At 49.0% G+C, this 24,085-nt stretch overlaps 1 protein-coding gene across 1 annotated transcript in view; it reads left to right on the top strand.

Moving 5' to 3' along the window:
- Nucleotides 1-24,085, top strand: part of ELMO3 (engulfment and cell motility 3) — a 26,027-nt gene that overhangs the window by 920 nt on the left and 1,022 nt on the right. The window contains exons 2-19 of the mRNA XM_015421242.1: nt 3-43; nt 985-1,057; nt 1,686-1,736; nt 3,543-3,712; nt 5,876-5,975; nt 6,726-6,877; nt 7,941-8,019; nt 9,452-9,502; nt 9,794-9,916; nt 11,718-11,849; nt 13,224-13,328; nt 15,316-15,424; nt 16,598-16,734; nt 18,549-18,712; nt 19,367-19,479; nt 20,458-20,562; nt 22,372-22,454; nt 23,479-23,556. Of these exons, the coding sequence (XP_015276728.1) occupies nt 3-43; nt 985-1,057; nt 1,686-1,736; nt 3,543-3,712; nt 5,876-5,975; nt 6,726-6,877; nt 7,941-8,019; nt 9,452-9,502; nt 9,794-9,916; nt 11,718-11,849; nt 13,224-13,328; nt 15,316-15,424; nt 16,598-16,734; nt 18,549-18,712; nt 19,367-19,479; nt 20,458-20,562; nt 22,372-22,454; nt 23,479-23,556 (1,866 nt within the window). The remainder of the gene's footprint in view (nt 1-2; nt 44-984; nt 1,058-1,685; nt 1,737-3,542; nt 3,713-5,875; nt 5,976-6,725; nt 6,878-7,940; nt 8,020-9,451; nt 9,503-9,793; nt 9,917-11,717; nt 11,850-13,223; nt 13,329-15,315; nt 15,425-16,597; nt 16,735-18,548; nt 18,713-19,366; nt 19,480-20,457; nt 20,563-22,371; nt 22,455-23,478; nt 23,557-24,085) is intronic.

Below are 24,085 nucleotides of genomic sequence, written 5' to 3'. Positions count from 1 at the left end.
AGGCGAAGCCCTTGTCTGCGGTTGTGAAAGAGGTTTGTGATGCGTGAGTAAATTTTTGCTTATCACCTTCACCTTGTGGCAGAGTGTATACGCTTTCCAAAAAGAAAACCATAAGCATTTGCATGTTTGTGGAAGACTATGGAAAAGTAGGACTGTCATCGTATTAAATGGCTGAATTGTACATGTTTTGGCCAATTGCAAATGTAGCCCAATATATTGATTATAGGAGTACGGAAGTATAAGTCCGAAGTAAAAACCTTACCTTTTTCAATTGGCAATTAGCAAAAACGGACAAAATATGCAGTATGGTAAAAAATGATGGAATAAACCATGTGTAGTTTGCATAATTTATGCTAGATGTAGAATTCAGCTTTCTTGGCAAAGATTTTTAAACAGGATTATCCTGGAGCACAGAGAGCTCTGGATAGTTTTTAAAAAACAACCACCCCCACCACCCCGAATAGATAGACAGCTTTCTAAAACTATCTTTAGTCAGTTGTTTCCTTGTGGGATGCTATAGGAATTATACTAAAAACACTGTAAGCAAGGGCCTCCTTAAGCATCTTATCACCTCTTCTGGAACACAGGAATGGTGTCTTTTGACATAAAGTGCCCAGAGTGATGCAGAATTGACATAACCTGATCACAGCAATGAACTCAGGGGATCTGGTTTGCTAAATGCAGCAAAATGAGGTGGTAAAATGAGCTGTGTTATGTAATCAAAATTTTTAATATCCCCCTGTTTTTTTAAAAAAATGCAAACATCACAATCTTCTTGCAAGCAGAAAAAGAGCATCTAAGGGAGCAGGCTGGAATATAACCTTGTTCCTTCATGTGCTGATTTTTCACCTGTGGGGGTGGGGGTTTAAATGTTGGATAGGATTTAAAAATGGTGCTCCCGCCTGCAGTCTCAAGGTAGACAGCTACTGTTTTCCTGTTTGTGCATGCCTGTAGCCCAAGTTCTTTTGGTGGTCTCTGTTACAGGTGGAACTTGAACAATTCGGAGCGTTATGCCTTGCAGTATGTGGACGGCCAGCAGGCCTACATCACAGAGTCGGTGAGTGTGTTTGGAGTGCCAGTCCTTGTTCCTTGGGCTGTTGCCAGCTGCTCTTCTGAATGCAAGATTTTGATCTTGTAACAATTTCCCTTTATAAGATTTTGGTCCTGTAACCATTTACCGTGTCCCTTAGCAGTCAAGGACCCACATATCTTCGGGACCAACTCTCTCAATATGCCCCAGGAAGAGCATTACAATCTGGAAATAAGAACTTCCTGGTGGTCCCCAACCCAAGAGAGATCTGGCTGTCCTCAACCAGGGCCCAGGGCCTGTTCATCCCTGGCCCCTACCTGGGGGAACTCTCTGCCTGAGGACATCTGTTACCATTTCGTAGGGCCTGCAAGGCAGAGGTGTTCCGCTGGGCATTTGGTTGAGGACAGCGATGGCCTGGCACTCTCACATCCCACTCCCCCCTGCTGCTCTGCATTTTACTTAATCCAGGAGGCAAGCGGGTATTGGAAATGTACCTCCATCTTGGATTGGATTGTTTTCCTGTGGTTGTTGAATTTGAATGCTGTTTTAAGTCTATTTTTATTGATGTAAGCGGCCCTGAGCCCTGCTCGCAGGGAAGGGCGGCCCGAATAAATCTAATAAATTAATTACAAAAATAAATGTTTTGTTTTGCTAGAACCGTGGAGAGATTAAGAACGGGAGTATCCTGCAACTGACCACTGCGCCGGTGGGTTCCTTTATAAAATGGTAACCAGTGTTTCCTCTAAGCTGAGTTAGTGTGAGCTAGCTCACGGTTTTTTATCCTCCAGCTCACACATTTTTGTCTCAGCTCAGGAGGGATGGTTCCAGAGCAAACTAATTTATGCAGTAGTCAAATCACTTGCTCACAACTTTAATGCCAGTAAGAACATAAGAGATGCCAGTGTTGGATCAGGCCAAAGGCCCATCCAGTCCAACACTCTGTATCACACAGTGGCCAGAAATACCAGTGCCATCAGGAGGTCCACCAGTGGGGCCAGGACATTAGAAGCCCTCCCACTGTTGACCCCCCCCCCCCAAGCACCAAGATGACAGAGCATCATTTGCCCCAGAGTCCCTATCTATACCTTGTGGCTAATAGCCACTGATGGACCTCTGCTCCATATGCTTATCTAATTCCATTTTGAAGCCGTCCATGCTTGTAGCCGCCACCACTTCCTGTAGCTCACAAAGTAGCTCACAAAGTAGAATTTTGCTCACAAGACTCCACAGCTTAGAGGGAGCATTGACGGTAACCCCTGCACTTTGTCAAGACTACTTCTCTGCTAAGGGGCAGGATCCTTCACACGTCTTCCCCGTGTGGTGCTAATCTGGATCTCTTCAAAATGCAGTGCTTAGACTAGGATCTGAACAATCTGGCTTCGAGTCCCCATTTTGCCCTCTGGATTTCTCCAGCCAAATTTTATACCTACTCTCCTTACCATCAGTGATCTGGAGGGTTTCGAGAGAGGGGGAAGCGATTGCAATTTGTGTGTGTGCTTTTCCTAGGAAGTGTTCTTTTAAAACACATGTTGCCATGCCGATGGCAGCATGGGAAGAATTTAGTTCTATCCCACCTTTCTGCCTTCACAGGGGCCACCGAGGTAGCAGACAAATTAAAACACACATAATAAAACCATGTTTTAAAACTATTATACCCCCCTCAGAACACACATCATTTAAAAAAAAAAACAGAGCTGAGACACAAACAAAGACATAAAACAACAAAACATTGGTTAGGAAGGAGGGATTGCTGAGGGAACAGCAAACAAAACAAAAAAGTCTTCACCTACTGGCGGAAAAGGGCAACACAAGGGAACAGATGAGTCTCCTTCAGGAGGGCGTTCCAGATTTTTATTTTTATTTTGTATTTGTGTTTGTCTGCACCTGGAAGTCATGTCGACCTCTGGTGACTGACCCCTACTGGGGGCCTGGAGGATATTCAGAGAGGTGGCTGAATAAAGCCTGCCTCTGTTCTCCCGACTGGGTATTCCAAGGAAGTCTCCCATCCAAATACTAACCACAGTAAACCCTGCTTAGGGTCTTAGATCTGACGAGATCAGGCTTGCCTGGGCTATCCAGGTCAGGGTGGAGTTCCAGATCTTTGGTGCCACCACAGAGAAGGCCCTCTCCTGGGTTGTTACCTGCCTAATCTCAGGAGGCATGTGACCTGAGGCAGGGCCTCCAAAGAGGACCGCAGTGGTTGAGTGAGTTTAGGGGACCCATTTGGCTGCCATACTTAACCCTTGTGTATTTTACTCCCCTGGGCGGCTAGCCTCATTGGCAGGACATTAATGCATCACAGGGCTCTTTTTGTAGCAGGAACTCCTTTGCATATTAGGCAACACACCCCTAATGTAGCCAATCCTCCAAGAGCTTGCAGTAGCCCCTGTAAGAAGAGCTCTGTAAGCTCTTGGAGGATTGGCTACATTAGGGGTCTGTCGCCTAATATGCAAAGGAGTTCCTGCTACAAAAAGAGCATGTCTGATCATCTCCTTGCCTTCCTCCCTGGCAGGACCACGAAGCAGTGAAACTGTATGGTGGGATCCAGAGCAACCATGTGAACGTAAAGACCGACTCTTTGAAGAAGCTGGCCGGCCTTTCGCGAGACGTCGCTTTCGCTCAGGAATTCATTAGCAGGAACGGCCTGAACCAGCTCTTCCTCATTGTGGAAGAGGAGAACAAGTGAGTGTTCTGCTGGACCTGGATTCTCTGGGCGTGGGCAGCCCCTCTGGATCTCCAGCTGAGTATGTTTCTTCTTTCCTACCGCCCGCAACATGCCTTCCAAAGTCACAAGCCAAGATATTTCATTACAGCCTTCTCCATGGCCAAGTGGAGGGGAACTGTCATTCAGAGATTTACTCATCGCCCTGTTAGTAATAAGCACCTTAGAGGGTCCAAAGCATGTCTGTCTAGTTCAGCCGAGGTCCATCAAGTCCAGTAATCCCCAGCGTGGCACCTGTGGGTACCACTGTGTCCAATGATGTGTTTCCTCATGCCCACTTCCTCCTTTCCCAAAGCAAAGTGCCAGTTTTGGCTTTCCTCATTGGAGCCAGGATGGCTGGAGAAGAGCCGAAGGGGCCTCAACCTTTGCTCTGTAAGGAACACCCGTCTGGAAAGTTGCCTGAGTCATAGGAGGATGCTTGGCTTGCAGCCTCTCAACATCCTGTGACTGGGCCTGGCCTCCATTTTGTGGTTGGCCACACTCTCCCCTCCTCACTGTGGCAGCCATTTTGTGACCTACCTGTTCTCAAAATCCAGAAGCGGCCACAGGCTCCGCAAGGGCTTTGGATCTCTCATTTAGTCAAACGTTTTGTTTCCTGCAGTGGCCGAGCAGATATCCCAGAAAGTCTTCAAGCAGGGGACAAATGTCACTGCTCTCCCCCTAATGTTGTCCTCTAAGCAACCAGAAACCATGGTTTGTAAAGAACTGGTAAAGTATGGTGTGTGCTAAGTCTGGTTTAGTGCAGATCGTAGGCACAGCTGTCGCTCTGTTTGTCAGCTGCTGTATAACAAAACAGACCAAACGTAAGAAAAACAGTCGGCAAGACGCCCTTAAGCCACGGTTTGTTTTTAAATGGTTTGGCAGCTCAAGCCGTGATTTGGGTTCTGAGCTATGGTGTGTCCAAACCATAGTTTGGTGTGATGGCCGTGGTCGCACCTCTTATCATAGTCTCTGGGAACAGAGAGAGAAAGTTCTGCAGAGGAACCAGGAATTAACTTGTGGAAAGCACTGCCAGTGGATGTAGGGATAGTCCACGAGCATACACAGAGAGCAATAGAAGGGATTTTCACATCTTCACCAACCTCCAAGTGGAGCCTGGAAATCTCCCACAATTACACCTGATCTCTAGACGACAGAGATCAGTTCTTCTGGAGCAAATGGCTTTTTTGGAGGGTGGACCCTATGGCGTTATACCTCTCTGGGCTCCCTCCCCACATCCTGCTCTCTCCAGGCTCTATCGCCAGATCTCCAGGAACTTTTGAACCCAGAATTGGCAACCCTAAGGAGATGTCCTTCAACAACTACTAGCCATGGTAATTAAAGGGAACCTTTAATCTGAATGCCAGTGCCAGGAGGCAACATCAGGGGAAGGCCTTAGCCTCTATGCCCTGTTGTTGGACCTCCAGAGGAACTGGAGACAAGATGCTGAACTAGATGGACCATGGGTCTGATCTAGCAGGGCTCTTCTGTTCTTGAACAATCGTAATAAAATAGAGAAGAGTTATAAGGCGTCATGATATAAGGTGGCATGATCTGGTCCATGGGGGCGTGAAGAGTCGGACTCGACTGTGCGACTGAACAACAACAAGTAAGGTGTCATTGCTGTTTGGAATAATCTTGTACATTTAAATAAAAACCCAGAAATTTGTTTATCTAGTGGCAGAAGTCAAGATGGACGGTACCGGCTGGATATTAGGAAAAACTTTTTTTTTTTACAGTAAGAGTTGTGCAACAGTGGAATCGGCTGCCTAGGGAAGTGGTGGTGAGCTCCCCCTCACAGGCAGTGTTTAAGCAGCGGCTGGACAAACGGGGGGTGGACTAGATGGCCTGTGTGGCCCTTTCCAACTCTCTGATTCTGTGTTCTGAACAGAAGTCTGTGTTTTCTGTCTTTCCTTCCTGTCTTTCTGGAATCTTCCTTTTTCTGGGAATGTTTATACAGAAACTCTCTCCTCTTCATTTCCTTCCCTCCTTCCCTCCTTCCCTCCTTGTCTCTGTCTTTTTCTAGGTGTCTCTTAATGCATCACCCCTGTGGTTTCTGAGTGTCTCTCTTCCTCCTGCTCTCTGGCTTCTCAGGGGTGGTGCTTCTGGGGCCCTCTCACCCTGTTTGCTGTCTGTTGCTCCAGCACAGGGGAGACTCTAGCGCACGCTCTCAAGGCCTTCATGGAGCTGATGGAACATGACTTCATTTCCTGGGAGACCCTCAGTCCCACTTTCATTAAAAAAGTAAGTTTTACCTCAGAACCCAAAGAGCCTAGTTGGGAGGCACTCTGGCAGCAAATCTTTGTGTATTCTCGGACAGCTGGCCAATCAGGCTGGGCTTTTTTGTACACCAAAGAAGACAAAAGGGTGGTGATGGGAAAAATTCAAGCATCACTTTTATGAGGGAGATGCCCTGCACCTGTTACCATTTGCAGAAAACTTGAGATTTCTTCTCTGTCTATCCTGACCTCCCTCTCTATGGTGTTGGAGGCCTTTCCTAGCCCTGGAGACTTAAAAGGAGGATGTGAGAGATCTACTCAGCTGTGTATTCCAGCATAGTGTGTTCCGCCATAGAACCAGAGCATGTCTGTGCCAACAACTGCACAGAATTTAATAAAATTTCTATTCCCTACGAGTTCCTGAGGAATTCAGAAAATTCCTGGTCGATTGACTGCCTGAGTAGAACTCAGATGGGAATGACAACAGTCACGAAATAGAACATATGTACTATTTCACAGGTCTCTGGTTCTTCCGGTGTCTTATCTGCAAACATGAGCTCTATAACATGCACATCTTGGGTGCAAACTGAGATGTGTTAATTTTGTAAGGCAGCTATAAGGATTTCTGGTCAAGGACTTTTTGGCACCCTCTGAAAATGACAGTCCCCAGGATTATTTGGCAGGAGCCAAAATAATTAAGGGGGGAAGGGAACAACCGCCCCCCCCCCTCAGTCCTTTCGATTCGGTGAGTTCTTATTCTGTCCCTTGGATGCAGGTCGTGAGCTACGTCAATGTCGCTTCGATGGACCCCCCCATCCGGCAGATTTCGCTGGCCATCTTGGAGAACATGGTGCCCACCAGCCGCTCCCTCTTTGAGCTGGTCAAGCACGAAGTGACCCTGGACCGCCTCATTGCTCTTCTGCAAGAGTAAGCAGAGAACAGGCCAATGGCTGCCACTTAAGAACATAAGAGACGCCAATGTTGGATCAGGCCAAAGGCCCATCCAGTCCAACACTCTGTGTCACACAGTGGCCAGAAATACCAGGTGCCATCAGGAGGTCCACCAGTGGGGCCAGGACATTTGAAGCCCTCCCACTGTTGACCCCCCCAAGCACCAAGACAGAGCATCGCTTGCCCCAGAGTCCCTATCTATACCTTGTGGCTAATAGCCACTGATGGATCTCTGCTCCATATGCTTTATTTCTGACCACCTCGGTTTTCTTGAGTGGAGGAGTGACCTTCACATCCCAGAGTCCCTCCTCTCTGCTATCAGAGCATGACTCATTTAACTGGTTTCACTGTTTACTGAGAAACAGCCACGTGTAAGGGGCAGTCATGGTGGCAGTGGAGAGTCCATGTGATCAGTTTCCCCCCACTGTTGGCTTGCCTAGCCCCTGCAGCTTCCACCCTCCACCATTAGAGGGCACTAATCAGTAATTGACACGTTATAAGGTTAAACTATAGTAATATGTCAATTACCAACTTTTTTTTTAAAGGCTGAAAAAGTTATGGGGGTGCAGGGTGGCACGGTGGGTGGGGGGCTGGGGCTGGGACAAGAGAAAGGAAGCTGATGGGGGGTTGGACCTGCAGAAACACGCACCTTCGTGTCCACACACTGTGGAAGGTTCTTTGACTGTGAACTTTCCCCAAAAGGCTGCAGCTAACTTGGTTTGGGAAAGAAGTAGTACCCGATAGACCTGCTTTTGTACCACTCTCCCCTTTTCTAGCTTGAATGCAACACCCCGGAAGGAGGGCATTTCTGGTTGGGGAAATGGCATAGAGGTGAACCGGAAAACCCATTTTCTGTCTTGCTTCCCATCCATCCCGCTGGCTGCTCTTTGGCCGCTCAGCTTTATGTCCGGGGATCCGAACCGCAGTGCCCCCACGTTGCTTGTGTTTTGGCCCTTGGTGGGTGTTGCAGGGAGATCCTGACTCTCTGGCAGACACACAAGGCTCAGACTTTTTTCCTTTGCTCCCCTTTTCCTGTCAGGATGATTCAGCCGCTGCAGCTGAAAGCTATGGCTCTTCTTATCGCTCTGCTCCTCAACGCCAGTGAACCGGAAAGGAGGGTAAGCGGGGGGGGAGGGGGGAATCTCTTGGCTCCACAGAGCTCTGGAGGGCTAGCAAAAGCTGGAATCCTTAGCCAGGGTTGTCAGCACAGGAGGGTTGGTTGTCGGACCACTTTCTGATGTTGTATAATGACTCTTAGGTTAGAAAAGTGTTGCCTAGCCTGCAGATCCCAAGAACAAAATGGGTAGCCGTTTTTTTTGGCCAGTAATCACAATCTGCAACTCGAATGCCTACACAGAAGTATTAGGGGAACATGCAGGTCTGTTTTCTTTAGTCGTCTGCTTGTCCTCTGCTTTCCTACTTAAAAACCTTGGAAGTTTGAAGCTGGACTGTCTTGCTCAGTATTGCCTGCTAGGATCAGCAGCAGCTCTCCAGGGCCTCGGGCAGACAAAGTCTTTCCAAGCACCAGCGAAGTGAGAGACTTTTAATTGAACGATGTCAGGGATTGGACCTTGGGACCTTCTGCATGCAAAGCACGGGCTATACCACTAACCCATGGCCCCTCCTTTTCAAGGTGGTGGCAGCAAAATTATATGTATGTGTGTGTGTATATATAAATAGATAAATAAACAACATTTTATATATAAATCAAATCAATAAATAAAATGTGTGTAGCAAATAAATAAATAGATACATAAAATAATATATATAAAAATAAAATTATATATATATTTATATATATTAAAATATATAAATAAATACTATACACACACACACATATACAGGGGTCATTTCCTGTAGGAGCGCACAGGAGTGGAGCTCCGGCAGTAAACAAGCCCCACCCCCTGCTCCCAGCAGCCCTCAGTCAGAGCAAGAAGCAGCCAGGTGAGTTGCAGAGCCCCCCCCCGGTCCCCCGGTCCAAAACAGTCCAGTGGAACCTTTAAGACCAAGTTTTATTCAGGTACAAGCTCTCCCTCCTCTGCCAGGACAGATCTGCACGTTCCCCACACACACACACAATAGCTAGCAATCCAAAACAGTCCAGTGGAGCCTGAGCGGTGGGTGTTGCCTTCTGCCACACTTCCTGTGATGTCAGGGGGTGTGGCATATGCAAATAAGTTATGCTAATGAGTTGTGCTAATGAGCTCCTGCACCTCTTTTTCTACGAAATGACCCGTGTGTGTGTGTATATAAAATTAAAAAGCAGTTATGTTAAAAACAATTATGCCGCCAATTGCTCGAGACGAATTTACACCACCACAAAAGGAAAGCAGACTAGGCACCGTTAGAGTTTCTCTGGGAAGTGGATTCCCTGGATCCACAGGGTCACCACAGAAGAGGCTCTGGTCTAGGTCAACTCCTGCCTGACTTCAGAAGGTGTGTGTGTGTGGGGGGGGGTCAGCTTTGATAAGAACCTGCCTCTTGTTCTTCCTCAAAGGCAGGGGGTGATGGAAGGTCAGGGTCATCTCCTTTACAACTTTCTGTTCCTAGGACATGATGGACTATCTGGGGGAGAAGAACCTCCGGCAATTTATTCACAAGGTGAGCACCCCACTGGGCATTTGGGACTCTTTGGCATCCGTTTTCTCGACATGGATTTCTTTGGCACACTTGCCTCAGAGTTTCCTGCTTCTAGCATTTGGAGGAACCTGCCCAGGTTCAGTGCATCTCCGACCAGTTTCGACTGTTCATTGCTAGGCTGCTTCCTATCCCTCTTGGCCCGTGATGGACAGGTCTTTTCTCCCCATTGGTGGTGGGGGTTGGAAGAGTGTGTTGTGGGAGAAGAGGGCGAGGCAGTGCCAGTGACTTAGCTGTGTGGTACCTTTTCTTTAGAACATCGTCCACGCCTCGGAGCCAATTGGTGATGAGATGGCCCATTACCTCTACGTGCTGCAGTCCCTCACGCTGAACCTTCTGGAACATCGGATGAGGACTCCCATGGATCCTTATTCACAGGTCTGCCTCTTTTCCCCTCCTCTTCCGTTATGGTTCCCCCCACCCACCCCTTGTCTCCCCCATCCTGTTTTCATGGCCATCGCAGTCCCTGCCCTGTGTCCACTCGCTTAAATTGAAGTCTCTCCGTAGCTTGCCTCTCCCTCGCATTTCGGTATCGTCCCACAATGCTGATACAAGCCCCAAGGCTAGGGGTGAGGAGAGGCTGTTCAAGGAAGCTGGGGAACAGTTTTCATAAGGGCCACCTCCTCCTGTATTGTCCAGCCCTTCATTTAAGATCCCCTTCTCAAGCCCCGCTCTCTGTGCCCCCACCTGCAGAGATGAGATGGATGGTGACCTGAGATGGGGCATTTCCTCCTTCAGGCTCACCTGGTCCCTACTTGAGCCAGTCTGGTGTGGTGGTTAGGAGCAGGTTTGATTCTCTACTCCTCCACATGCAGTTGCTGGTGTGACCTTGGATCAGTCACAAGTTCTCTCAGAGCTGTTCTTTCAAGGGCAGTTCTCGGGAGAGTTCTTTTAGCCCCACCTATCTCACAGGGTGTCTGTTGTGGGGAGGGGAAGGGAAAAGAGACTAAGCTGCTGTGAGACTCTGACTGAAGGGTGGGGTATAAATCCAATATCTTCTCTTCTCCTTCTACCTTCCTTTCCTTTAGGCACCAGGCCAAAACATTTCTTTTTACCTAGGCTTTTAACTTAGGGGGCAGCCATCTTTATTCTTATTTAACTGTTCTTATGGTTTGCTCTGAACATGAGGACTGGCTCTATCAATATAATTTTAGACTGTTTCTCTTTTATTTTGCGCTGCTTCGTGTTCTGGCAGGGTTTTTATTGACACGGCTTGTTTTTATTGCTTTGTTTGCTTGTTAGTCTTGTTCTGTTAGGAGCCAACTCCAACAAGTCCTGGAGAGGCAAGATACACATTTTCCGAGTAACAGAGAAGGGAAAAAATGCAAATGCAATGTGGTCGTGCTCATTTTACCATGTTTAAAAAGAATAAAGGTGTACATAACACTTGTTCTGTTGGTTTATCCCAGAGTTCCCCAACCTTTTTTTAGTCTGTGGGCACCTTTGGAATTCTGACACCGTGTGGTGGGTGCAGCCGCAAAATAGCTACTTTAACTTACCTTCAGTCACACAGTGAAGATCTTGTACTGTGGAAGCAGCTGCTGCTAAAGCAATGTTTTTAAAAGTCTGCACTGCCAGTTAGAAGCCCTGCTACGTAAAAGTCCCATGCAGCCCCACTCACTTTATAAAAATACCTGACAGGCCACAGGAAAGGTGTTGGTGGGTGCCACGCGCCCAGAGGCAACACGTTGGGGACCCCTAGTGGGCAGCATTTTTGGCAGAGGGCTGCCTTTTCTGGTGGGAGGTTCCATCTCCACTGAAAAGGACCTTGGGTAGCAGAACTGGGAGAGGTCCCTGCAGCGTTCTTTAGGGAGCTCTGAGTCAATTGTACTAGGCTGAATGGACTGAGAAGAAGAAGAAGAGATTGGATTTATACCCCACCCTTCACTCAGAGTCTCAGAGCATCTTACAATCTCCTTTCCCTTCCTCTCCCCGCAACAGGCACCCTGTGAGGTAGGTGGGGCTGAGAGAGCTCTGAGAGAACTCCTCTTGAGAGAACTTGTGACTGCCCCAAGGCCACCCAGCTGGCTGCATGTGGAGGAGTGGGGAATCAAACCCGGTTCTCCAGAGTAGAGTTTGCTGCTGTTAACCACTACTCTTAACCACTCTTAACCAGCTTCTCTCCCACTGGTTCATATGTTGACCTGAGTCCATAACTAGAGTTATATTCCCCTCAAAGGAGCAAAGGGAACTTCTCCAGTCGCTGCGCCACACTGCCTTTGAGTCGGAGAACGAGTCTTCCGCTGGCAGCTTCAACACAGAACGGCGGCGCTCGCTGTGCGCCAAGGAATTCCGCAAGCTGGGCTTTGTGGTGAGCTCTCGCTGGGTTATCGTTCTAGGGGACCACGTGCTTCAGGCAAAAGGGAGAGCGACAATCGCTCAGAGTGCAAATGTGGTTGAAAGGTAGCACTGGGGAAGGGCCTCCTTATTCAAAGTAGATATATTTTTTTAAAAATCTAAAATTGGATACTGAGAGAACGTCTCTCTCAGGCCAGACCACAGCACCTAAACGATGCTGATCTCGTCAGATCTCAAAAGCGAAGCAGGGTCGGCCCTCGTTAGCACCCGAATGGAATCCGGGGTTGCTGTGCAGAGGCAGGCAATGGCAAAACCGCCTTTGTTCATTTCTTTCCTTTGAAAACCAGATTTGGTTGCCACAAATCGGCTGTGACATGACGGCATTGTCCGCCACCAGAGGTATAGCTATTTGGTGGAGAGCGACTGGAAGCAGGCGCTTGCCAGGGGACGAGAGTTCTACCCAGGGCTCTTTTTGTAGAAAAAGCCCAGCAGGAACTCATTAGCATAACAGGCCACACCCAACAGCAGAAACTCATTAGCATATTAGGTCACACCCCTGACAGCACAGCTCATTAGCATACCAGGCCGTATTCCCATGTTACCAGAAGTGTGGTCATCCAGCCACACCCACCTTTCGCTTGTTATTCTGTTTACCTTGTTTGTTGTCAAAACCCAGGGCTTATTTTGTAGAAGGAACTCCTTTGCATGTTAGGCCACACACCCCTAATGTAACCAATCCTAATGAGTTTCTGCTGTTGGGTGTGGCCTATTATGCTAATAAGTTCCTGCTGGGCGTGGCCACCGCGGGAGCCAGCCGGAACTCTGTTCCTGTGCGTTCCTGCCCCAAAATAGCCCTGGTTCTACCTGCTTCCTGAATTACAGATGCAGCCAACGTGCTTTCAAGTGTGTATCTGCAGCCTTTAAAAAAAAGGGAAGGGGGGAGAATCTGCGGTTCTTAGGATTTGTTCCCCTTGTCAACTTCTGTGCAGTACAGCTCACCTGAATGTGCCACAAACTTTCCAGCCCTGCATTCAGTCAGTCAATCATTTATTAGGGTCACAGACCAGCAGGCATGAACAGAGCAGCTACAAGAATGTAGATACAATCTTCTGTTAAAATATATATAGAAAAGCAAAAACGTGTCACAGAATCAATGCTGCTCACAGAATCTGGAAACTCCAGTCAAGGTCTAGAAGAAGAAAGGAGGTATACAATTCCTCTGATCTTCCCAGGATTTTTTGGAGGATGGGTGTAATAAATATGTACCTAAGGTCATTCTAGAAGGGGCAGTACAGCCAAACATGTCCAGCTCTTTCATCCAGCCCTGCACTTGCATTATGTGTGTGTTTTGCCCATGAAGTCTGCTTTTATGTCTCTTCTTTTGCAGAATAACAGTAATCCTGCGATGGATTTGCACCGCATCCCTCCTGGGCTTCTTGCGCTAGACAGCATGGTCTACTTCTCCAGACACTTCCCTAGTGCCTACAGCCGGGTAACCTGTTTTCTTTTGTTCCGGTGTTCTTCCCTCCCGCCCTTCTTTTCACACTGCTCCCTGTGTTTCTTGTATTGGGTTGGGGCGGTCACGGGTGGTAGAACGCTTGCTTTGCACGCAGAAGGTCCCTGATCCAAGCTCAGGCGTCTTCAGTTAATGGATGTCAGAAGTCGGGAAAGACACTTCCTTGGCTGAAATCATGGAGAGCGCCTGCCAATCAGAACGGATGGTATTGAGCAACGGGGACCAATTGCCTGGCTTGGTCTTAGGCAGCTTTGGGACTGTGGATTGCCTTGTGTGTGAACCTTCCTGAGATGTAAATTGGTTGCTGTTGAGAGCAGTGTTCCCTCTAAGCTGCGAAGTCTTGTGAGCAAAAATTCTACTTTGTGAGCTACTGGCATTAAAGCTGCGAGCGAGCAATTTGGCTGCTGCATGAATCAGTTTGCTCTAGAGAGCCATCCTTCCTGAGCTAAGGCAATAATGTGTGAGCCGGAGGCTAAAAAATGGTGAGCTAGCTCACACGAACTCAGCTTAGAGGGAACACTGGTTGAGAGATGTAGTTTTAAAGGACTGTTTTGACCCAACATAAATTTTTACCAAACTCTTTTAACTCCTGTGCACTGGAAGCATTTAATGCAGATACAGAAACTTCCACTAGGGAGTAAAAGGGATCTTTTTTGTGTATTATTAGATCCAGCATGGTGTAGTGGTTTAGAGTGTCAGAGGAGGGAACTGGAGTGCCATGTTTCAAATCTCCACTCTGCCATGGAAACTCTCTGGGGGCTGCTGAAGCAATCACACGCTGTCAGCCTCACCTACAGCACAGGGTTCCTTTGAGGATCAAATGGAGAAGGGGGGAATTTTGCAAATCACATTAGTTTCCCATTGGGGAGAAAAATGGGGTGTAAATACAGTAGAACAAATAAGCTGACCCCTGACCCTGATGGCTCTGCTGCTTCTCTTGCTTTGCTTCCGTGTCTTTAGTGGGGCTGAGGACGCTCTGATCAGGATGCCCTTTCATATACAGCCTTTGTAATCCGTTTTGGTAGCCTGTTGCTAATGGATTTTTTGTGTCATTTCAGACACAACTGTTTTAGCAACCAGCTGCTAATGGATTTTATTTACCTTTTCATACAAAGCAGCTTGCGTCCAGTTAGCAAAGTGTGGTTGAGCTGTTCTTGAGGTAAACTGCTTTCTCCCGTTTTCTCCTCTTCTTTGTGCTTCTGAATTGCTGTAGTGTGCTGTTGAAAATGTCTGCAGCACTTCCAATAGAACTGTGCTTCCCCCCCGCCCCTTTTCACCACGCGCTCTTCCATGAACTTTTTTTATTTTAACGTTCTACGTTGAGCGCTATAGTGCTAGACCAGTATAGCACTTCAGTGCTACAGTGGCACCCATTGAGATGCCTTGGCACCGTTGAGATGCATCGAGAAGTGCTATATTGGTCTAGCACTATAGTGTTCAACTCAGAACGTTTAAAAAAAGGTTCAATGAAGACTGCACGGTAAAAAAAAGCATGGCACTGCTTGAAATGCCAGATGACTTCAGAGACGGCTCATTAACCAAATTAAGTTTGCTGTATGAAACCTCTGACCCTGTATCACTTTCCTCGGAACTGGACCAACGACAGAAAACATCTGGTTTAGAACAGTAATGTGAAAGGGGCCATGGCTGCCTTTATGTCTAGTCAGTTTGGTGTTGAGAGACAGTTTGGTGTAGTGGTTAGGAGCGCGGACTCTAATCTGGGAGAACCGGGTCTGATTCCCCCACTCCTCCACATGCAGCTGCTGGTGTGACCTTGGGTCAGTCGCAAGTTCTCTCAGAGCTGTTCTCTCAAGGGCAAAGAGCTCTCTCAGCCCCACCCACCTCACAGGGTGTCTGTTGTGGGGAGGGGAAGGGAAAGAAGATTGTAAGCCGCTCTGAGACTCCTTCGGGCAGTGAAGGGCAATGGGGTATAAATCCAATATCATCTTCTTCTTTCCCTCAGTTTGTCCTCGAGAACAGCAGCCGAGAAGACAAGCACGAGTGCCCGTTTGCCCGGAGCAGCATCCAGCTCTCCTTCACGCTCTGTGAGGTCCTTCACGTAGGGGAGCCCTGTGAGTACTTAACGTCCTCTCCGTGACCCATAATGCTTTGGTGTTGTGGTCCTGCAGCCTCCGTTGTTGAGGCCACCTTTAAGAGCCGGCTGGGGATGTGACTGTGAGGCAGGCCTTCTCTTTCCCGTAATCCTGGGAGGGCTGTGTAGGTATGTCGCTCAAAGCTGCCTGGAGCGCCGTAAAGAGGAAAGGCAGCTAACGTTATAAATATATGAAAATAAGGCTTACAAATCAGAAGGTGTATAGCCGGGACGGGCAACTCCTCCTTGACGAGGAGGTGAAGAATAGGCGGCTCAGTTGTAGAGAATGAATTTGGGCAGGCAAGGTGCTGAAGCCTATAGAATTATATCCTTCTCTCACACACACATGCCAGTGCCATTTTCTTTCACAAGACCTGTTCTCCTCAGCCTCTAAGAGCCAAACTAGAGAGCTGGTGTGCAGGCTCTTTTTGTAGCAGGAACTCCTTTGCATATTAGGCCACCCCCCCCCCTAATGTAGCCAATCCTCGAAGAGCTTACAGAGCTCTTCTTACAGGAGCTACTGTAAGCTCTTGGAGGATTGGCTACATTAGGGGTGTGTCGCTTAATATGCAAATGAGTACCTGCTACAAAAAGAGCCCTGTAAGTGGTTAAGAGTGTCAGACAAGTATGTAGAAGATGCAGGTTTGAATCCCCACTCGTGCCACGGAAGCTCACTGGTTGACCTTGGGGCAGTTACACATTCTCAGCCTAACCTACCTCGCAGGGTTGTTGTGAGGATAAAATGGAGGAGAGGAGAAGGATGTAAGCTGCTTTGGGTCCCCATTAGGGGAGAAGGGGGGGGGTTATAAATGAATGAAATAAATAAAACTAGATGTCATGGCAGCCACGAGGCTACCCTGGGGCCACAAGTGTGATTTTGGAGGAGATTTTAGCCAGAGGAGATCTTAGCGATTTTTTTAAAAGTGTGATTTTAGAGGAGATCTTAGCCATTTTAGAGGAGATCTTAGCTGTCAAGCCAGGAGGAGATTTTAGCTGTACCAGTCCTGTGACTGCAAAAGCTTTGGAGCTTTGTGCATTTAGCCATTTCAGAGGAGATCTTAGCCCTGAGAGCACAATCAGGAGATGGGGAGAAGCATATTGGGGAGTGGAAGAGTGGGAAGACCCAGAAGACCGTGTCGCTCTGTCATTACAGGCTCAGAGACAGCCCAGGCTTTCTACCCCATGTTCTTCGGCCAAGAACACTTCTTTGAGGAGCTCTTCTGTATCTGCATCCAGCTGTTGAACAAGACCTGGAAGGAGATGAGGGCGACGCAGGAAGATTTTGACAAGGTGGGACCTTGCTGTGTTTTTCTGGTGAGCTCAGGGATGTCTCCCCAGCGCAGGGAAACCGGGGAGGCTGGTCTTGAGCAGACCCAATAAAGCTGCTGTCTGACTGGTGTTTTACCGACTTGCTTGGTTGTTTTTTCAACACCTGGTTTGGTTGCCAGGCCAGGGAATCAAAAAGCTGGAAAACATGATTGGAGAGGTTAAGCTAGTATTTTAAAAGGGAAAAGCGTGCAGTGCCCAGACCAAGAAATAAACTAAAGGGTCCCGTTAGTTTGGATAGTATCAGAATTCTGTAACGAAATGAATCCTATTGAATCCAGAGGCCGTTTCCCACTGATGGAAGGCCCTTGTGCCCTCAGAACAGAACTTCCTTGTCTCTCCTCTGTTGTTCTGGCCCGCTGAGTTCCCTGGAGTGCTGCTTCTGGGGGCCGGAGGAGCTTGAGAATGGCATAAGAGGGGAAGCGGGGGGGAGGGAATCCTACAGAAAGGGGGGGGGAATTGGCAAAATTTGCCCACCCCATCCACTGGCGGAAAATGACCATTAAGCATATTTCTCGTTTGCATTCTGCAAAATATGCCACTTACAAAATTGTGGGTTTTGTGCACAATAAACACGTGGATTTGTACATAAGAACATAAGAGACGCCGATGTTGGATCAGGCCAAAGGCCCATCCAGTCCAACACTCTGTGTCACACAGTGGCCAGAAATACCAGGTGCCATCGGGAGGTCCGCCAGTGGGGCCAGGACATTAGAAGCCCTCCCACTGTTGACCCCCCCCCCAAACACCAAGAAGACAGAGCATCACTTTAAGTTGCATGCAGGTGCTAGGGTGATGTATTTTGTTGTGCCCGTGAAGCATCTACACGTGGGGAGAGTCCAGTAGCGTCACCGAATTATTGGCGGGTGATGGGAAATGCTTTATTTGAAGTAAATGGCTTTTTGAAAACCTGTTCTTCTGTGTGTGTGTGCGTGCACGTGTTTATGAGCCTGGAAGTCATGGTGACTTCTGGTGACCCCTAGTGGGGCTAGGACATTTCAGAGAGCGTTTTGGTGACAGGACTGCCGCATCCCAGCCCTGGTATTCCCTGGCTGCTGGTGCCGGGGGCACTTGTTCCCCCCTTTCCCTTGGCCTCAGATAGGCACCAAATAGTATGGCCCAATACTTCTCTAATCTGGTGATCCCGCTGCAACGCAGAGCCTTTATGCTGGCCAGATTCAATGTTTTCCCCTCATCCTGGGGCTCAGGTAGATATAGAGGCGTTCCGAAATGCGGCAGAATCTGCAAATGCTCACTTAGAGAACCTGATAACCTTGGATCATATTCTGCTTTGCTGCCCTTTCCATTCACATCTCCGACTATTTTTGATTAAGCCTTTCATGAGTAGGGTCAATTCTGATAATGCAATCAGGTTTCTCCTTGCTGATAAGACACCAGAAGTGACTGTACAGATTCCTGAATTTTTGTCTAAAATTTTGGTAGCAAGAAGTTATTCTTAATATTGGTGTGTTCTAAGATTGATAGATGTAATTTTAGCTTGACGAAGTTCTTAACCTTACTGATTTTATACGTCGATAAAGGTTTTTGTATTGTATTGTATTGGTATTCCCTGGCGGTTGCCCTTCCAAGTACTTGCCAGGGTCGGCCCTGCTTAGCTTCCGAGATCTGATGAGATCGGACTTACCTGGGCTCTCCGGGTCAGGGCAAGAACCAGTTCTTTATTGTGTGAGCACAGCTTATAGGAGCGAGGTCTGTGGAGGGTTTGGTTGGGTGGTAGGCGATGCTCAGTCCGGGATGACTCCATCTGGCTTCTGCAGGTGATGCAAGTGGTTCGGGAGCAGATCACCAGGACCCTGACCCTAAGGCCCACCTCCCTGGAACTCTTCAAGAGCCGAGTGAACGCCCTGAACTACAGTGAGATCCTGCGTCTCCGGCAGACAGAACGAATGCACCAGGAGGAGATTTTAGCTGCACCGGTCCTGTGAGTGCAAAGGCTTCGGAGCTTTGTGCGTGTGTGCAATGGATCAAAATCACTTTTTTGTGTTGACTGTACTCTGCCTTTTAGCTTTTGAGTACCCACCAATGTGCCCCTGCTGATTAGCTTTTGGGTACCCAGCTAATGGATGCTTATATTTACTGTTTCCAGTGGTGAGCCTTCCCACACCAAATTGCAGGGGAGACCCTGTTTCAGGTTTTGTTGAAGAGACAGATGAATTCAGATGGGATTTGTGACAGGGCCTTCTCAGTAGCAGCCCCTTTATAATGGGATTTACTCTCCAAATAAGCACACTTTGTTCAGAGAAGCCTGTCCTGTTCTACAGGTGGAAGTTCAACTGGCTAAAGGAAGAACAGGGGGCAACTTTGCCTGATTCTCTAGCCTCACTGGAGAACAGGGGGCAACTTTGCCTGATTCTCTAGCCATAGGTTCCCAGGCATTTTGTCTGCAATGCTTCCCTGGAGGAAATGCTGGAGGAAAGGCAGGGAAAAAATTGCATTTGTAGAACCCAACTCCATGTTCCAATCTGGCTACAAGGATGGTGGTGGTGGTGTTTGTGCACGCGTAGAGGCTAATTGAAAGCATTTCCAGGCCTGCATTGAAAGCCTTATCCCTTGTTCTGTCATATTTTGTTCCCAGGGAATTGAGAGAGCACCTGAAACCGGAACTTCTGAAGCTGATCCAACAGCAGAGGCTCCTGCACCTCTGTGAGGGAACCCTCTTCCGCAAGATCAGCAGCCGGCGCAGGCAGGGTTAGTATCAGAGACGTGAGCATAGGGACCCATGTTGTAAGATTGCCAGCTCTGGATTGGAGAGCCAGTTTGGTGTAGTGGTTGGGAGCGTGGACTCTAATCTGGGAGAACCGGGTTTGATTCCCCACTCTTCCACATGCAGCTACTGGGTGATCTCGGGGTCAGCCACAGTTTTCTGAGTTGTTCTCCCAAGAGCAGTTCTCTCAAGAGCTCTCTCTGCTCCACCTACCAAACAGGGTGGCTGTTGTGGGACGGGGAAGGGAAGGCGACTGTAAACCACTCCGAGACTCCGAGTGAAGGGCAGGGTACAAATCCAATCTCTTCTCCTTCTAGAGATTTGGGGGTGGAGCCTGGGGAGCGGCGGGACCTCAACAGGGTATAAAGCCATAGAGTCCACGTTCACAGCAGGCATTTTCTCCAGGGGAACGGATCTCTGTAGTCTGGAGTTCAGTTGCAATTCTGGGAGATTTCCAGGCCCCACCTGGAGGTTGGCAACCCTATGCCCCATGGAGATACAGGAGGGAGAGAGTAATGCATTTGGCTACACCTGGGCTGGAAGCCAGATTCCTAAACCATTCAAAGCCCAATGACCAAGGAGTTGAAACATGAAAGGAAGAGGTGGGGAAAGATGACCCTTGGCTCTTTGAAGGAATACCAGCTTTGTATGTGGAAGGTTTTGAGTACAGCCTTTGGTCTCTCCAGTTATAGGGTCCCAGGTTGCAAAGTTTTAAAAAAAGGGGTCCTTGCCCTCTCGGAGAGCAGCTGCCTGTCAAAGTAGGCAATGCTGAACTAGACAGACGTGATGGTCTGATCTGGCAAGTGTCCTTCATGGTGCTGACAGCTTACTGTTTGGCACTGGGGCAGGAAGGGCTGGGGAAATGGTAAGTCTGCCATCACAGCAATTCCATATCAGTTGTCTGGCTGCCTAAACTTCTGTGCCCATAATCTTACTCTGGCTCCCCTGCCCCTCTTTGGCAGATAAGCTCTGGTACTGCCGCCTTTCTCCCAACCACAAATTCCTGCACTATGGAGATGTTGAAGAAGGCATAGAAAGCCCGCCTATCGAAAGCCTGCAAGACAAAGGTAGGCGACTCCATCCCATGTCCTTTCAAGGCTGTTTTCTCTCCCCCTGGCACTGATGCCCAGCATTCCAGGGCCTTTGGTGGGCACCTGGCTATAGAAGGACTTCTCTTCAGGGTGCCTTACGGGAGCAAGATGGCTAGACTGAAAACACATGTGTGCGCAGGCGTTGGTAGGAGGTGGGAGAGGTGCTATCAGGAATATATTCCTTTGCTTGTTGGGGAGGTTCAAGCCAGAGAGAAATTAATGCAGATATTTTGTTTGTTTGCCCCTTTACAAAGTAAAGGTTGTTCTGTGCCCTGTAGTTCCTTTGCCTGGGTGGAGCTGGATTCCTGTCACTGCTCCTTCGGTCTTCGTTCCTTTTTTGCATCCTTTTCCTGTTTGGCTGTTCAGGCAGTAATGGAGACCTGGCAACCGAAAGGGCAGCCTGGCCAAAGCATCATCATCATCATTATTATTGGTGTTAAGATTGTAGAACTTCTGCCCTGACCTGGATAGCCCAGGCAAGCTCAGTCTTGTCAGATCTCGGAAGCTAAGCAGGGTGGACTCTGGCAAGTCCTTGGATGGGAGACCTCCAGGGAATACCAGCAGTCGGGAGGCGGGGGCAGGCTTTACTTGGCCACCTCTCTGAATATCCCCCAGGCCCCCAGTAGGGGTCAGTCACCAGAGGTCGCCATGACTTCCAGGTGCACACACACTCAGACACACACGCACACACATGCACATATGAATAACAAACGAGTGGTGGAACGACCTCCCGGAGGAGATCCGGGCCCTGCGGGACCTTGTACAGTTCCGCAGGGCCTGTAAGACGGAGCTCTTCCACCAGGCGTATGAGTAGGGGCCGCCACTACCATCACTACTGTTCCATCTTAACCTGGCCCTGGTGGAGGGAACATCAGTGTTTCCCGGAGCAAATGATGCCGAGTAGGGAGAGCAGTGAAATACACCCATCTTGTGAAATATCATGTTGAACATCTAGAGCACTTTGTTAATAACTTGTTAATAATGTTTGTACTGTAGTGATTTTAAATGGTTTTAAGTATGTTTTATATCGCCCTGAGCCCGCGTAGCGGGGAGGGCAGGGTATAAATCGAATAAAATAAATAAATAAATAAATGGAACTTCTCAGAGGTTTGCTCCCCTCCCCCACCCCCGGGAAATGCTTTGGAAACGGCACTCTGTTGATAGCTGGTTCAAACGTCACGAGGCGCTGTCGTTCTGGGACTCGTCTGCGGAAATGCAGCTTACGCGAGAGCACAAGGGGATTTGTTGATAGTTTAGCACAGATGGCTCCTCGAGAACTGGGAATCCGTGTGCTCTCTGGTTGCGTCTGCACAGGGGCGCATGAAAACGCCCTCCTGCACACTGCCGCTGTGTAGGCCGCCACTCATCCCCAGTCTCCTCGCTTACGTCTGTGATGCCTGCACTACAACAGTGAGGCAAAGGCAATTTTGCCCCCCTCCCTTGGCCTGGCCGCCCAGAATCCCCTGACCTTCCCCCACCCGTGGGTCTCGAATCTTGCCCTCCTCCTGCAGACCAACACAGCTCCCCACTTGAACCAGACCAGTCGGTGTTAGTCCACCGTTTTAAGGTGTCCCTGATAAGAACACGTTTTGCCTTTTCGTATCTTTCCCTTCAGATGTGAATTTGGCTTTCTGTGCAGGTGGGAAAGCCCAGAAATGGTGAGCGCCCTTCACAGTAAGAGATACTGGCCCTCCTCGTTCTGGTTTCCTGGTTCCACCTGTGTCAAGATGTACGTACGTTGTGCAGCTCAGGGGAGCATTAACCTGTACATGTATTTGTCTGCAGTCCCTGTGGCAGATATGAAAGCGCTCTTGGCTGGCCGGGAATGCCCGCACACAAAGGAAAAGAGCTCCGGCAAGCAGAACAAGGTAAGCTTGGACACCCGTCCTTGCTCTGTCCCAACTCACCGCCTCTTCTCGCCCCCTCCAGTTCCTCGCAGAGAGGGGTGTTTGTGTGCCCTCCCTGCTGGCGTTAGTGGCCTGGCAAAGCACAGGTGTCCTGTTATTTCTAGCACAGCGGCCGTCACCCTCCTTGGGGTTCCAGGAGCATCAGAAGATGGTGATTGGGGTCAAGACTGAAAGGCTGTGTCTGTATAGCACACGGCGGGTGGGGCATGTCCAGGGAGATCTGATAGCTTGTGGTTTGCAAGAGGCGCCTCTGCTTGTTCGCCCTGACCTGGGTGGCCCTGCCCAGCCCGATCTCCTCAGATCTTGGAAGCGAATCAAGGTTGGCCTCGGTTAGTACTCGGATGGGAGGCTGCCGAGGAAGTCCAGGGTCGCTACGCAGAGGCAGGCCATGGCAAACCCACCTCTCCTCGTCTCTTGCCTTGAAAACCTCACTGGGGGTCGCCAGCAGTGTTCCCTCTAAGATGAGTTAGTGTGAGCTAGCTCACAGTTTTTTAGCCTCTGGCTCACACATTTCTGTCTCCGCTCAGGAAGGAGGGCTCCAGAGCAAACTAATTTATGCAGCAGCCAAATCGCTCGCTCACAGCTTTAGTGCCAGGAGCTCACAAAGTAGAATTTTTGCTCACGAGACTCCACAGCTTAGAGGGAGCATTGGTCGCCAGAGGTTGGTTGCCACTTGATGGCGCTTTCCACCACTGCCTCTGCTTGTCTGACGGCAGAAAAGCAAAGCACTCGCTCGTGGGCCAAGTAGAGCTTGCAGATGAAACCCAAAGAGGCCAGATAAAGGAGCCAAAACTGTGCCAGGCAATGCCAGCAAACCCAGTCTTGGAGGTGGCCGCACGTGCCCGTTTGCTGGAAACTGTGTGCGTAAGCAGAGCTGGGGATGCCTGTCTGACTCTTTTCTGGCCTGGGTTCGTGAGGTCATTATTAGGGGAGCTGTCGCTCATGCAGACATCTGAAGTCCTTCCCGTGTTCCTCTTCCCTCCAGGATCTCCTGGACCTTGCCTTTTCCATAAGCTACGATGTTGGGGAGTATTTGAATTTCATCGCCCCGACGCGGTACGAGGTGAGCTGCTGCAGGGGAGGAATTTGTCTTGAACATGGATGGTCTCTAGAGTAGGAGTCAGGGCTCTGGACATGGCTGCATCAGGGGGAGAAAGCAGCTAGTAGGAGAGGGTTTTTTTTGGGGGGGGTAATGGTAAACAGGAGCTGCGGTGGCTCAAGTGGTTAAAACGCTGAACTGCAGGCTGTGGACGGTCGGTAGTTCAGCGGTTCGAGACCTGAGTGTGCCGCATGACAGAGTGAGCTCCTGTCTCTAGTTCCAGCTCCTGCCAACCTAGCAGTTCGAAAGCAAGAAATTGCAAGTAGATGATAAATAGGTACCACTTCGGTGGGAAGGTAACAGCGTTCCGTGCGCCTTGGTGTTTAGTCATGCCGGCCACATGACCACGGAAACGTCTTCGGACAGCGCTGGCTCTTCGGTTTTGAAACGGAGATGAGCCCCGCAACCCTAGAGTCGGATTCGACTGGCTTTCGAGCAAGGGAACCTTTACCTTTACCTAATGGTAAACAGCCCCTCGTGTTCAATTGCCAGC

This window comes from Gekko japonicus, unplaced genomic scaffold, assembly GCF_001447785.1.
Source record: "Gekko japonicus isolate JY-2015 unplaced genomic scaffold, Gekko_japonicus_V1.1 scaffold351, whole genome shotgun sequence".
NCBI classification, from domain to species: Eukaryota; Metazoa; Chordata; class Lepidosauria; order Squamata; family Gekkonidae; genus Gekko; species Gekko japonicus.
The sequence above is the reverse complement of the archived record's forward strand: the minus strand, read 5'-3'. Positions and strand labels throughout refer to the sequence as shown.